The sequence below is a fragment of the Frankliniella occidentalis genome, unplaced genomic scaffold (assembly GCF_000697945.3).
Source record: "Frankliniella occidentalis isolate FOCC.00 unplaced genomic scaffold, Focc_3.1 Scaffold90, whole genome shotgun sequence".
In the NCBI taxonomy this organism is placed as follows: domain Eukaryota; kingdom Metazoa; phylum Arthropoda; class Insecta; order Thysanoptera; family Thripidae; genus Frankliniella; species Frankliniella occidentalis.
The window spans coordinates 631,763-643,215 of NW_026267219.1; the positions used below are offsets into that span (position 1 = coordinate 631,763).

Here is an 11,453-nt window from a genome sequence, read left to right on the forward strand (position 1 = left end):
GCGAAGAGCGGCCGCTTCGGGCGAAGAGTGTTTGTCAGTCCACCCGCGCTCGCCAGGGCGCGCGCTCGACGGACCCGACGGCCACCACCCCCGCCACGGACTACAACGAGCACCTCGAGATCGACTTCGAGGACAAGGACGACACCCCGCCGCCGTGGGAGCAGGACGCCCAAGTGGAGCAGGACCTGCCGGCGCCGGGGGGTGCGCCCGAGGACACGGACTGGGTCCCGGACGCCGTGCGGGACGTCGGCTACTACCTGCGGCAGCACAAGTTCAACGAGCACGACCGTCGGTAGGGGCCGGCCTCGCACCGCGACCGCGAGCTCCTGCCGAGTCGGTATGTATGTAACTTTCTTTCCGGCGCTGTTCGTCTCGTCGGGCGGTGAATGTTTCAGAGACAATCCAGCTAACAACGCGTCGGGCGCGGAGCGCGGCTTTGCCGGCGCCTTCCCCACGCTGCGCAACCTGCACTGGGAGGTCCGCGACGCCTGCGAGCAGAGCTTCCTGCAGTGCCTACGGTACCTGCAGGTCGGTCTGTGTGCCGCGCACCTGCGCCGACAAAAAGTTTCACTGACGACGACACGCGACATTTGCTTTTGCTCCGGTCGCGACGACGCTGTCAGCTGTCAGCCGTACGGCGCCGGAGCCTATCCAGGCGGGATAACACAGTTAATAGAAATCCTACAAACTCATTTCAATTTTAATTATTCCTGCGCCTCGCAGAGCAACGAGCTTACGGGCCCCCTTTCGGAATCCCTTCCTTCCTGCACCTTCAGCTCCCCGCCCGACCCGCGGCCCGCCCCCGCCTTACCCCTTCTCCGCGAGCGGGGTGCCGTGTCGCGCTGACGGTGGTCCTCCTTTTGTAATAACGCCTCCTGCCTCCCCTCCCCCTCCTACACTTTGTCCCCCTCTGCCCCCTCTCCCCATCCATCCACACCCGCCCACCTCTAAATGTCACATGCTGACACAGCCAAACGCCCTCTCCCTCCGCGCCCAAGTCAGAGTCTGACTCCCCCCGTTCTCACCCCGTCTCTCTCTCCTTTTCCTTTCCTCTGACTCTCTCCTTTCATCTGTCTGTCTCTCTCTCTCTCTCTCTCGTTGTCTCAAGGGACTCATTTCTTAGTCGGCCCGGCAGCGCCTCGCTATAGCTACACTGCCGCAGGGCCTCTAACCTGCGCTTTTCTGGTGATGCGCGATGTATCCGCTCCAGCTGTCAAAGACGCGGCGGCCGAAGCCGTGACGGGGCGGGGCGGGGGACGGGACGGGGTGCAGCGCGGCGGGGCGAGGCCATCATCAGGTCCGTCTGGGCAGAGCGTCCCGTCGGCCCAGCCCAGTCCATTTGTCTCGTTAGTATTCCGGCCGGCCCCGTTTGAATAAAACGTGATAAGAATGGAGCGGGCGGGGCGTTGTGGATGCGGCGGTTGGTGGGGCAGGGTAGGGAGCTCTGGGGTGGGGCGGGGTGCGGCGGGACATGCACGACGCTATTAGGCGGCGCCAGTCTAATGAAGCTACTGCTGCTGCTGCTGCTGGCAGGACAAGCTGTCTGTCGTTCGACTGCGGCGGGCGGACGACACCGCCAAGGCGATGTGGGACGCCCAGCTGTCCTGGCCGGTCGTCAACGGCACCGAGCCGAAAAAGGACTCCAGCGGGGAGGCCGTCTTTGGGTCGATGGAGGAAAAGGCGCGCTTCCAGAACCGCGAGCAGGTGCTGGCTCTGGATAAGGCGTGCTCCGACCTCAAGGCGGACGACGAGGCCGACTACGACGGCTTCCTCGGACCACTGGACCGCTTCCAGTGGCGGACCACGGCGGCGTACTACATGTGCACCTTCACGATGAAGGTACACTCAACATTGACCCAAGCCAATTTGATATCATAACTCGTATAACGCTCAAAACCAGTGACGCAGCAACAATTGCGGTCTAACATTTTGGTTATATTGTGTTGACGTTTTCTTTTCTTGTTGCCCAGGCTGAAATCGCGCTCCGGCACTTCGGCGAGCCTTGCGACAACTGGGCGTGGTGCCTGGATTGGGAGGTCGGCCCCTCCAACGGCGACCCCCGAGCAAGAGACGAGGAGCCCTTCCAGTGCGCGAGGTACAGCTTCTGCCCGGACCCGTGCTGCCCGCGACGGAGCGTCCGCACCCTGGAGGACTGCGTCGAGGACAACCCCTGCCGCTACGCGACCGCGACCCTCGGTGAGCATACATCTTTAAGATAACTGAAACCCCAGAGAGCCCACGCAAACGACGGTCAGAGACCTTGTTGTTTCTCATTTTTGTTGTCTTTCTTTGGGGCCGGGCTAGAGACTATGGTCGACCGGCCTCAGTCCATCTACGTGCAAAGCGGTGCAGATAACTAGCGAATGGCGATGAGATAATTCAACCTCCTGGTGCGCGCCACAGTGTCACTTGTGATTGCAGCAGGATTCTGTTTATTGTGTTCGAATGCCAAGTCACGTGTTTCTTTGGGAGATGAAACGCGACTGCAGAACAGTCGTCGGGTCGTCTCGGTCCTCACCGGGCTCGGCCTCTGTTCCACGACACAGACCTGCTCTACTTCTTGCTTGCTGCTGCTGCCGCCGCTGCTCCGCCCTCCCCGATTCCCTTTCGCTTCCGTTCACCTTGACAGTACTTTGCCTTGCTGAAAGCCAAGCCGGAGGAGGAGCGGGGCGGGGCGGGGTGCGGGGGGGCGAGTTGTGGCGTCCCCGCGTCCCCGTCCCACGACACACTTTGCCGTTGCAGGGGAGCTGGAAGCCCCGGCGCGGCCGCGCTGCTCGCTGCCTGCGGGGCTCAACACCAGCCTCAGAGGGATGATGAGGGGCCGCTGGAACACGTCGTGCCGCTGCGCGGCGCGGGGCCACCACTGGGACGCGCGGTAAAGGAGCGCGCGCTCCTGCGGCTTCGTGTTCGTGTCTGTTGGCTAAGCCTGCTTGCCGTCGTACATCTGCGTATGAACTCCCGACACACGTGCCTCTCCCGTGTGTGTACGGCTCCGACACACGCGCGTGTGTCTTTTGCACGTACCACCGCCGACACAAGTGTCTCGCCACGTGATCTGAGGCCCGTTGGCAGACGGTCGTTAGCAAGACGACAGCTCCGACCCTGACAGCCGAAGCTCCCCAAGCGCGACGCGTCAAAGCGCGGGCTGCCGTCCCGTGCGGCGCCCCCCGGTGCCTCCTGACGCAGCCCCCCACGAGCGGGTTGTCAGTGTGTGCACAACCCCTCTGCCCGCCTTGCGGAGCCTCTCGACGATGGCGTACGTCATCGCGGTGGAGATGCCATCCGCGGGGAGCCGCCACGTGTGGGTCGGATCCATCGCCAAATAAGGCACTCCCTGAAACCAGCCGGCGCGTCCCCACAGGGCGCAGCGACGAGTAGACGAGTAGACGTTCGTGCCGCCCCTGTGTACATTTGCTTTAGTTTGAAAGAGCCGCCGAATGTGGCAGCCGGTGGGGCCGCTCCTCTATCCCTGTGCTAGCACACGTGCTCGGGCTGAGCACCGGGGGCTCACCGGGCCGGCGCGCTCTGTTCCGGGCGTTCCGGGCTGCCCCGACGGCGGGGCGGGGAGGGGCGGGGCGGGGACGACAGGAGCAAGTCGTGCAAACGCGGGGTGATAACGGCATCGAGTGTCTGCCAGTGGTGCTCGGCAGGGACTGCAGGTCGCACCCCGCGACCCCCGGCACTTGCACGTCCATGCAGGAGAGAGACACACACTTCCACCTCGGGCTCCACCTGCTACCTCTACCTCCACCTGCTACCTCCACCTCCACCTCGGAACTTGACCTGCTACCTCACGACCCTCCAGGCCAGCACGCTGCGGCGCGTCTGCACCGGGGCTATCGTGTACGTCAACTCGCAGTGACGACACTTTAACCCATATCAACGTGTGTGTATGTGTGTGTGTGGGGGGGGGGGGCATGTTTGTGTGAAACAGACGGCAGTGGCGGGGACGTGACGAAAATTGCGTAACGAGAAATAAAACTGCTTTACCGCTCGTCCCTGTCCGCAGATTATTGCCTAGCCATTTCTCATTCGCATCACGCCGACAAAAGGGTGGCGGCGGCGGTGGGTAGGGGTGGAAAGGAGGGGGCAAAGGGTGCGTCTATACGGACTGGTGGGGCAGGGGGGTGACCCTTGGGCCCCCTCGCCACGCCTCACCACGCCCCCCTCGGACTTCGCCTACCCGCCCCGCCCCGCCACACCACTGCGCCACGGCAGGCCCCCTCACGCCCCTGTGCATTATGCAGCCAGCGTCGGCCTACTTAGAACAATAAACTGAAGTGTTGTTGCCCGCCCCGCCCGAGTATGCACACGCAGCGCTCTCTTCCTTTATTTATACGGAATGCGCAGTCCCGCGCCTCCACGCGGCGCTGCTGTTGCTGCATCATTTACACACTCTTATTATGATTATTCTTGTTTGCTGTGCCTTGTGCGTGTATGCTGATTTCTTTTTTGCGCTTTGAACCCGATCATGCTAATGGTCGATTTGGCCTCGTGAAGCGGGAGACCCTAAAGTCATTGACCGTCATTTGAGATAATCTGTTCTAATCTACTTCGCGCGGACTGTAAGCTGGACCCAAGTTCATCATATCAGCCAATCAGAAATGTCGGTCTGGCTTGGGGCTTCACGAGGCTAAACCGACCATGACTACCCCACTCACCCTCTTTCCTAACAGGTTCGGCCTGTGTGTGGACACGGACGAGTGCGAGACGGCCAACCCCTGCAACGATAGGCATCATGAGGTACATCTGTCACAGTGCGAACCGATTCATACACTTGCGCGGTTTGTGGACATGGCTTGTTTGACTCGGGTTTATTCCCCCCAGGAGTGCGTGAACACGGCCGGGAGCTACGTGTGCCGCTGCCGCTGGGGCTGGCGGTGGGGCCGGGCCGGCAGGTGCGTCGCCGACCCGACGGCGCGGGCCGCGGCCTCGGCCCTCCGCGGTGGCGAGGAGGTGCCCGGCGACGGTCCTCCCCGCGGGGCCTGGGAGGTGCTCCAGGACATCCTCGTCCCGGCTGCAGCATCCTGATAACAACGGGATGCACGCCAGCCGACGACGGAGGCAGTGAGTAGGCACCTGGTGCTCGGAGCCGGCGTTACGTTACAGTGCAGTCTAAGTGGTGCCCGACGACGATATCATGTCAGAAGCAGTGGAGCCACCCGGAAGCACGCCGAGGATGCCGTGATGGACATCAGCCGCTGACGAGGACGGGGAGCTGCCCTGCCGCCGCCCATCAACACACCAGCTCCGCTCCAAGACTCCCCATCCTCCATGCCTGACTAATTTATGGCCCGCTCGTGCAATCGATGGGCGTGGAGCTTTCGGCTCCAGCGGCCGCGCGGCCAGGGCGGCCAGCCGCCGGGGGGCGGCGTCCGAACGGGCGGGCGGGCGTGACGGCACCGGCTGGGAGCTGCGTGGCCCACCCCGCACGCAGCCCGGCGGTGTTTTGTTAGAGCCGAGTTGGCGGACGTGACAAGAAGCGTCGAGCAATCGGTTGACGTGGCGTTGCGCTGCGACGCGTGGCCCACCCGGGTGGGGAGCGGGTTACAAAACTTGGGACAGAGATTTACGCTGCGTCAATTCCGGCCTGCTAATGAGTCGAGTCATTCTCACGGAGCTCCGCTGCGATATAGTAGGTCACGGAGAGAGAGAGAAATGATAGACAAAAGAGGACGAAATAAACAATGTGTTCGAACTGCGACACTTTTGCGACGACGGGAACGTCGCGCAACACATTTTATTGCATTTCCCTTTTGACCGACATAATAAGCTGAGAAGTTGACGTCGGTCGGACGCATCCGGGGCCCGGAAGCAGGCGAAAAGAGCCGGGGGCGGGGTGAGTGCGGGGCACTAAACCTGTCGACCTAAAGAAATTGATCGTCGTTTTTAGTGGGCTTTGCGCGGCCAAAGCCAGTCGGAAGCCACGACGTCGAAGCAGCAGCGGCAGCAGCAGCCCTGCCCGGCCCTGGCCGTCGAAGCCACGTCCGCGCCAGGCTCCGGGGCCAGCGGGGGCCCCAGCACGCTCAGCCGCCCCCGCCCCACCTTATAGTCTGGATTGATGGCCAATATAAAGGCGGTACAAAGGCTCCGCGCGACGTGCCCCGCACCGCTATTTCACTAACCTTGCACGCTCGCGCGCGCCCCTCGACGTCTTTATTTGCAGGTGCGCAGCTGCGCGTGGCCGCGGGCAGCTGCAGCTGAACGCTTGCGTCTTCTTCATCTGCGGCTGATGATGCTCCTAAGGTCCTGTGATTCGTGTCCCACTCTGATTATTTCATTAACCTTTTGAATAACGCATCTCGGCGACTTTAATTCAACGGGCGCGCAGCTGCCGCATCTCCAGCTGCCAGCAGCTGCAGCCGATGGACCTCAGCTGCTGCAGCTGTCGACGTCCAAGGCCCCCTGGTTAATGCCGCGGCGACACGTCCTATTGGAGGTCTTCCAGTGGCGCATGCTCGCTCTTATTACTCATGCACGGGGGCGGGCGGGGCCCCAGCGGGGAGCGGCGGGGGCCGGCGGGGCCGGCGGGGCGGTGGAGCCACATGGGACGGATTGCGTGCGGTTGCGAACGGCCCGTCCCCATCAGATGTGCGGGGAAGCTATTGACCAGAGCCGCCCTCCTGTAACCGGGTTATAGCCAGGCGACGTCATGTGCGGCCCGACCCGACCCGACCGTGGTGCGGGCCGAACGATTATTTCATTTCCTCGAAGTTGGTCGGGATCCTTTGCTCATCAGTCGTGTCGACCCCCCTCAGACGAGGCAGCGGCAGCAGCACCACGGCCGGCAGCAGCACCACGGCCGGAAGCAGCAGCACCAGCGCCGGGACTCGCCTTCCGCGAATGCCTGAATGGCGCTGCGGGTGGGCAAGAAGTGGATACTGATAAACGTGTTACTTAGAGCTCTGTGCCTTTGGGATCGTCCAGAAACGTTCGTCCGTTTTTCACAGACTCATCATTCGCCAAATTATGAGAGCTCGGCGCCTGCGGGACTCGGGGTAGGCCGACCTGCAGTACGCGCAAGTACTGCAGGAGTGATGTTGCCTACCTACCAGGCGTCAAGAGTCCTTGTAGGGGTCTGAACTCGGCAGGTTCGTACCGGCGAATGACGGGCGTACTTTCTGGATGATCCCTTTGTGGTTGCTGCTGGTTGGAGCGGCACCCAGCCCTTGAAATTGCCTGCAGCACGAGTTACCTGTCCCCGGCGCCCTTCATGACGTTGCCGCAGACGGTGAAGGGGATGTCCTGCACCTCCTCCGTCAGCTCGTCTCTGCTGGCCTCGGTGCCTTTCTCCGGCTTAACGGCGCGCTTCTTCTTGCGCCAGCGCTTCTGCACACACACGCACACGCTCAGAGACTCGGACCCTTCGCGCCCGCGCTCCGGGACTCGCAAAGTGACTCACCCACGCAAAACGGACAAACCAGCAGAAGACAGAGAAGAGGGCGCTGAGCCCGCTGTAGATGAGGGACTCTTTGAGGGTCATGGCGCGGCGGCGCGTCCCGGGTGCCCACTGCCGCCCGGGAGCGCCCCGCCGGCGACACTGTGCCTCCCCGCGAGAACGATCCCGGCCGGCATCGTGGAGGTCGATACCTGATCATATCAGCAGCCGGGCAGCTAATACGAGGAGGGCTGGGGCGAGGTCGGGAGGGATGGGGCAGGGCTGAGTGGCGGCGTCCCATGGCCAGGTAATGGCGCTGGAACCGGTACTTGTGTAATAAGGCACTACAGTGACTGACAGTGATCTCACTAACTATGTCTCATGTCTCGTGTAATTCGACTAGAAATCACATCACTCTTTGGAGGCCACGCCGGACGCCGACCCAAAAGCAGGGTTGTGGGGTCGTGATGATTTTGTTGTGTCTCGTATTATTAATCATACGTGGCGTTATAGAGCAGCGCCGTCGGCGTCGAGCTGTCGGGGTCAACAGCGCTTCTGTAAATTGGATATTACAAACAGAGGTAAATTATTAAAGGTTCGCTAGAGTTTATGTAGGAGACCTTAATTAATTTAAAATACCTTTCCCTTTCCATGGTTTGGAACTGGACGAGTACCACTAAATACGTCACCGTTGAGGCCACCACCTACAAAAAAGGCATTGTCGACTGGCATTGTAGTAAAATTCGATGGAAATTATTAGTTTTACAAATTATGTTGCTGAAGTGTTTGCTATTGGTCCAGTTCTTTACCGAAGACAACAACGGTCTGTCGCATTTCGCGAAGCCAGCTAACGACGCTTTCGCAGGGTTTGCCGCGATTGAGAGGTAGAACAGGTTAATCTGCAACACCAATAATTATTTTAACTGGACAGGTAGTGACAACAGGATGACGAGGTCGGCGCGTAGGGGTACAGCCCACTTTCAACAGACCGCTTTGCGCGTCTCCTCGTCCTCCACCTTGAGCGAGAAGCGATCCAGGGCCGTAGTAAACGTTTTGTTCATCTGAAAAGTGACGCACTGTTGGTTAGCACAAGCAGTTGAAAGGGGCGTTGTACTCACATTTCACCTACAGACGTACCGTGGCGGTACACTTGTGAGTCTCGTTGCAGAATACGAAGATTTGGAAGAACATGGCCAGGTTGATGACGCTCTGGGCGAGGGCTGCGGTCGTCTCACCCTGCCTGCCATAATGGAGCACCTGGTACAGAGAAAGCGTGACGACGAAGAACAGATAGCCGTGGATCAGGAAGATGAGGTTCTTGAGCGTCCTGTTTTCCTCCAGTATCTCGCGAAGGTCGACCCAAAGCCTGCGTGACCTCCGCACTGTGGTGCAGGGGTGCTCCTTGCTCTGCGGAAATTAACATCATCAACATAAAAAAACGTCGACGCGGAAACTGCGAGCACCTTTTACACTGGCGCAGTGAAATTCTGGCGCCCTTTGCCCACTTAAGTCTACAACACCTCACCTCTTGCAGGTACTTCAGAATGTCCTCGGCCGCAAAGCGGATTTGGGAGATCCAGCTGATGTACCACAGCGACAAGTTGGACTGGAAGTGCATGCTGCAAACGTAGGAAGGGACGTGGCACGGCCTCTCCGGCTCCACGATCTTCCCCGAGACGAACACGGCCACGAGAAGGGCGTACAGGACGGCGAGCACGGCCTGATTCCGGCGGAAGTGCCACGACCAGTCCAACCGTCTTCCTGTCAGTGCCTCGTGCGTGATCTGCGCAAATCTAATCCAATCAAAATCTCGTCCTTTCTCCCCATTTAGCTAACCTCACAGTATGTGACCTAGCGCCTTGCCTCGTAATTGCAGAAATCGACCACCCTGGCTGCAAGCCCGCGCATGCCCACCCACATTTTAGGGATGAACAAAATGGGGGTGATGGTCAGGACGGCGTTGACGCACTTGAGCCGAGTGTAAAGCAGCATGAGCACCCTGGCCTGCACCACGGAGGGCAAGTGCAGGAGGAGAACGCTCATAGTGGAGTACAGCACGAGGGCCATGACCACAGCGCAGTAGGGAGCCGTGGACCGCAGCAGGCGCCCGGTGCTGGGCAGATCTGCGAACCAACGCCGTTGAGGTGTTTCCGCCCTGGCACGGGCTACGTCGCTCCACCGCCTCCCAAATTAGGTTAAGATACAGACGTACTGAACAGGTGGCAGGGGAAATTCACCTGGGTGGATTCACTTACATGCGTGCTGAGGGTGCAAGGGGAGCACCCCTCCCACCGCCAGAGAGAGGAACACGGGCACGGTAGGGCTGGCGCGCAGCTTCGCCTCCAAGAGTGCTGCCCTACTGCCCATGTTTCGGCCGCCGCCGAGACCAGCGCCAAGGCTAGTGCCGACGCCAGTACCGAGGCCACCGTTAAGGCAACCGTTGAGACCGCCGTAGAGGCCATCCTTGAGGCCACCGTTGAGACCACCGTTGAGGCCGCCAATGAGGCCGCCGTTGAGACCGCCGTTGAGGCCACCGATGAGGCCGCCGTTGAGGCCGCCGTTGAGACCGCCGTTGAGGCCACCAATGAGGCGTTGAGGCCGCCGTTGAGGCCGCCGTTGAGGCCGCCGTTGAGGCCGCCGTTGAGGCCGCCGTTTAGGCCACCACCGAGAACTCCTCCAAGACCACCACCATGGTCACCACCGAGGGCACCTAGGAGGCCGCCACCGATGCCACCGGGGCCGCCTTCGTGCGCAAGCCGTCGCCCACCAACACCCATGACGACGATCGCACTGGTCGGCCAGTCCGCTGCGCAGGCGGAGGCCCCGACCCCGCCATTACCCTAATATGTTTGCACACCTCGCGGAAGAACAACACGAGGCTCGGGCGGCAACAAAGAGCGCGGCGGCAGGACAAGACCGACGAGACGCCCACCGCGGCCTCGGTGCCGCCGCCACCGCCGTCGCCATGACGCTCGGTTTGGCTAAACGGCTCTCCCGGCAAGGCTATATGGCCCTATGGCAGCTTCCTCCGCCGCGAAGTTCAAATTATTATTATTATTCGAGAATCATTTGGCGCGCGTCCAGCAGGCGTTGTACGCGCGCGTCATGCGCCTGCTCGTGCCAGACCCCGGTGCCAGCCCCCCGCAACCCGGCCCTCCGGCCACCCCGGGCCCACCCGCCCACACACATAACGACACACGCTCCATAAATTCGCCATCCTAATTCCTTCTGCTCACCGCGTGGTTAACCATCGGACGGAAGCACGCACTTAATTTTTTTACGAGGCGCGGACTGGTCCCTCTAAGTTTGTTGCGGTTCCCCCCCCCCCCTCCCTTTCCGATATTGCGCGCAACGCACATGGGCACGCGTGTGATTACTGCCGTCGAATGATGAACACTTATTGGCGCCGGCCCGATGAAGCAGTCCCGCCCCGGGGACAATGTGCACAACCAGCACAACCGTACAGGCGGGTACGGTATTGTGCAGAAATAATGCTTTTGGGTCGGCCTGTGGGTTTGATTGGACAACAGAAGTCCGACCACCAGTCGAAACTTTATCAACATAGTCAAATCAAGACTCTTTTCTTAAACGCGTGCCCGAATATCGCTATCACCGAGAGAAGTATGCACTTGAACGCTTCAAGTGCGTGTTTGGCGCTCCATCCAATCCCAGCCAGATACTAAAATTACATGATAATATAAAATGATAATAAAATAAATAACTTTGCTCGTAACAATTGTACAAGATATTCTGCGCATGATACGAGAACGTGCTTTTCTCTGTGTCCCTTTGGATCCAGTTTTCCTATTTGTAAGGAGGTAATAAACAAACGATGAGGGGCCCGGCTTCCGGCTGGACTGTGATCCCTCGATCAAAACGTTGTTTCGCCAAGGGGGGCGGCGTGGCTGCAGTGGTGAGTTTGTGGCAGAGGTCTGCAACGGTCGGTCCAAAGCCAAAAATCGTCCCGGCAAGCGCGCTCTGCGTCGTTCCGTACCGGACCGACCGCCACGAGCCTGGCCGGACCCGGAGTCTTGCCGGGACCCGGCAAGCGCCTCTGTCACAAAGAGAGGTGGGG

At 60.4% G+C, this 11,453-nt stretch overlaps 3 protein-coding genes across 4 annotated transcripts in view; 1 reads left to right on the forward strand and 2 right to left on the reverse strand.

Moving 5' to 3' along the window:
- The first annotated feature begins 1,539 nt into the window (after positions 1 to 1,539).
- On the forward strand, positions 1,540 to 5,697 carry LOC127749772 (uncharacterized). 2 transcript variants are annotated; one of them, XR_008011353.1, is made up of 5 exons: positions 1,540 to 1,839; positions 1,971 to 2,196; positions 4,677 to 4,743; positions 4,828 to 5,067; positions 5,151 to 5,697. XR_008011353.1 is itself a non-coding variant. In XM_052269376.1 (4 exons), exons 1-4 carry the CDS (start codon positions 1,585 to 1,587, stop codon positions 4,835 to 4,837), a joined length of 558 nt encoding a protein of 185 aa, XP_052125336.1. In that variant the 5' UTR covers positions 1,540 to 1,584; the 3' UTR covers positions 4,838 to 5,697. The 2 variants fall into 2 exon arrangements, 1 of the variants encoding a protein (XP_052125336.1); XM_052269376.1 differs by having other exon boundaries at positions 4,828 to 5,697.
- LOC113204393 (uncharacterized) lies at positions 5,693 to 7,536 on the reverse strand. Its single transcript, XM_026419576.2, has 3 exons — positions 7,403 to 7,536; positions 7,196 to 7,329; positions 5,693 to 6,857 (listed from the first exon to the last, which is right to left on the reverse strand). The coding sequence occupies exons 1-3, from the start codon at positions 7,481 to 7,483 to the stop codon at positions 6,755 to 6,757; spliced, it is 318 nt and encodes a 105-aa protein (XP_026275361.2). The 5' UTR covers positions 7,484 to 7,536; the 3' UTR covers positions 5,693 to 6,754.
- A 140-nt stretch (positions 7,537 to 7,676) lies between these two features.
- LOC113204395 (gustatory and odorant receptor 24-like) overlaps positions 7,677 to 11,453 on the reverse strand; it is a 4,495-nt gene continuing 718 nt past the window's right edge. The window contains exons 3-10 of the mRNA XM_052269367.1: positions 9,634 to 10,052; positions 9,242 to 9,501; positions 8,904 to 9,161; positions 8,516 to 8,785; positions 8,368 to 8,439; positions 8,188 to 8,277; positions 8,018 to 8,082; positions 7,677 to 7,933 (exon numbers count right to left, since the gene is read on the reverse strand). Of these exons, the coding sequence (XP_052125327.1) occupies positions 7,870 to 7,933; positions 8,018 to 8,082; positions 8,188 to 8,277; positions 8,368 to 8,439; positions 8,516 to 8,785; positions 8,904 to 9,161; positions 9,242 to 9,501; positions 9,634 to 10,052 (1,498 nt within the window). The 3' untranslated portion in view covers positions 7,677 to 7,869. The remainder of the gene's footprint in view (positions 7,934 to 8,017; positions 8,083 to 8,187; positions 8,278 to 8,367; positions 8,440 to 8,515; positions 8,786 to 8,903; positions 9,162 to 9,241; positions 9,502 to 9,633; positions 10,053 to 11,453) is intronic.

Excerpts from the sequence above, each read along its gene's own strand:
- LOC127749772 (XM_052269376.1), top strand. The coding sequence starts at position 1,585 with ATGTGGGACGCCCAGCTGTCCTGGCCGGTCGTCAACGGCACCGAGCCG. Across the intron at positions 1,840-1,970 it reads TGTGCACCTTCACGATGAAG|GCTGAAATCGCGCTCCGGCA; the intron begins GTACACTCAACA and ends CTTGTTGCCCAG. Across the intron at positions 2,197-4,676 it reads CTACGCGACCGCGACCCTCG|GTTCGGCCTGTGTGTGGACA; the intron begins GTGAGCATACAT and ends CTTTCCTAACAG.
- LOC113204393 (XM_026419576.2), bottom strand. The coding sequence starts at position 7,483 with ATGACCCTCAAAGAGTCCCTCATCTACAGCGGGCTCAGCGCCCTCTTC. Across the intron at positions 7,330-7,402 it reads GGTTTGTCCGTTTTGCGTGG|AAGCGCTGGCGCAAGAAGAA; the intron begins GTGAGTCACTTT and ends GTGTGTGTGCAG. Across the intron at positions 6,858-7,195 it reads ATGAAGGGCGCCGGGGACAG|CGCCATTCAGGCATTCGCGG; the intron begins GTAACTCGTGCT and ends GCCCACCCGCAG.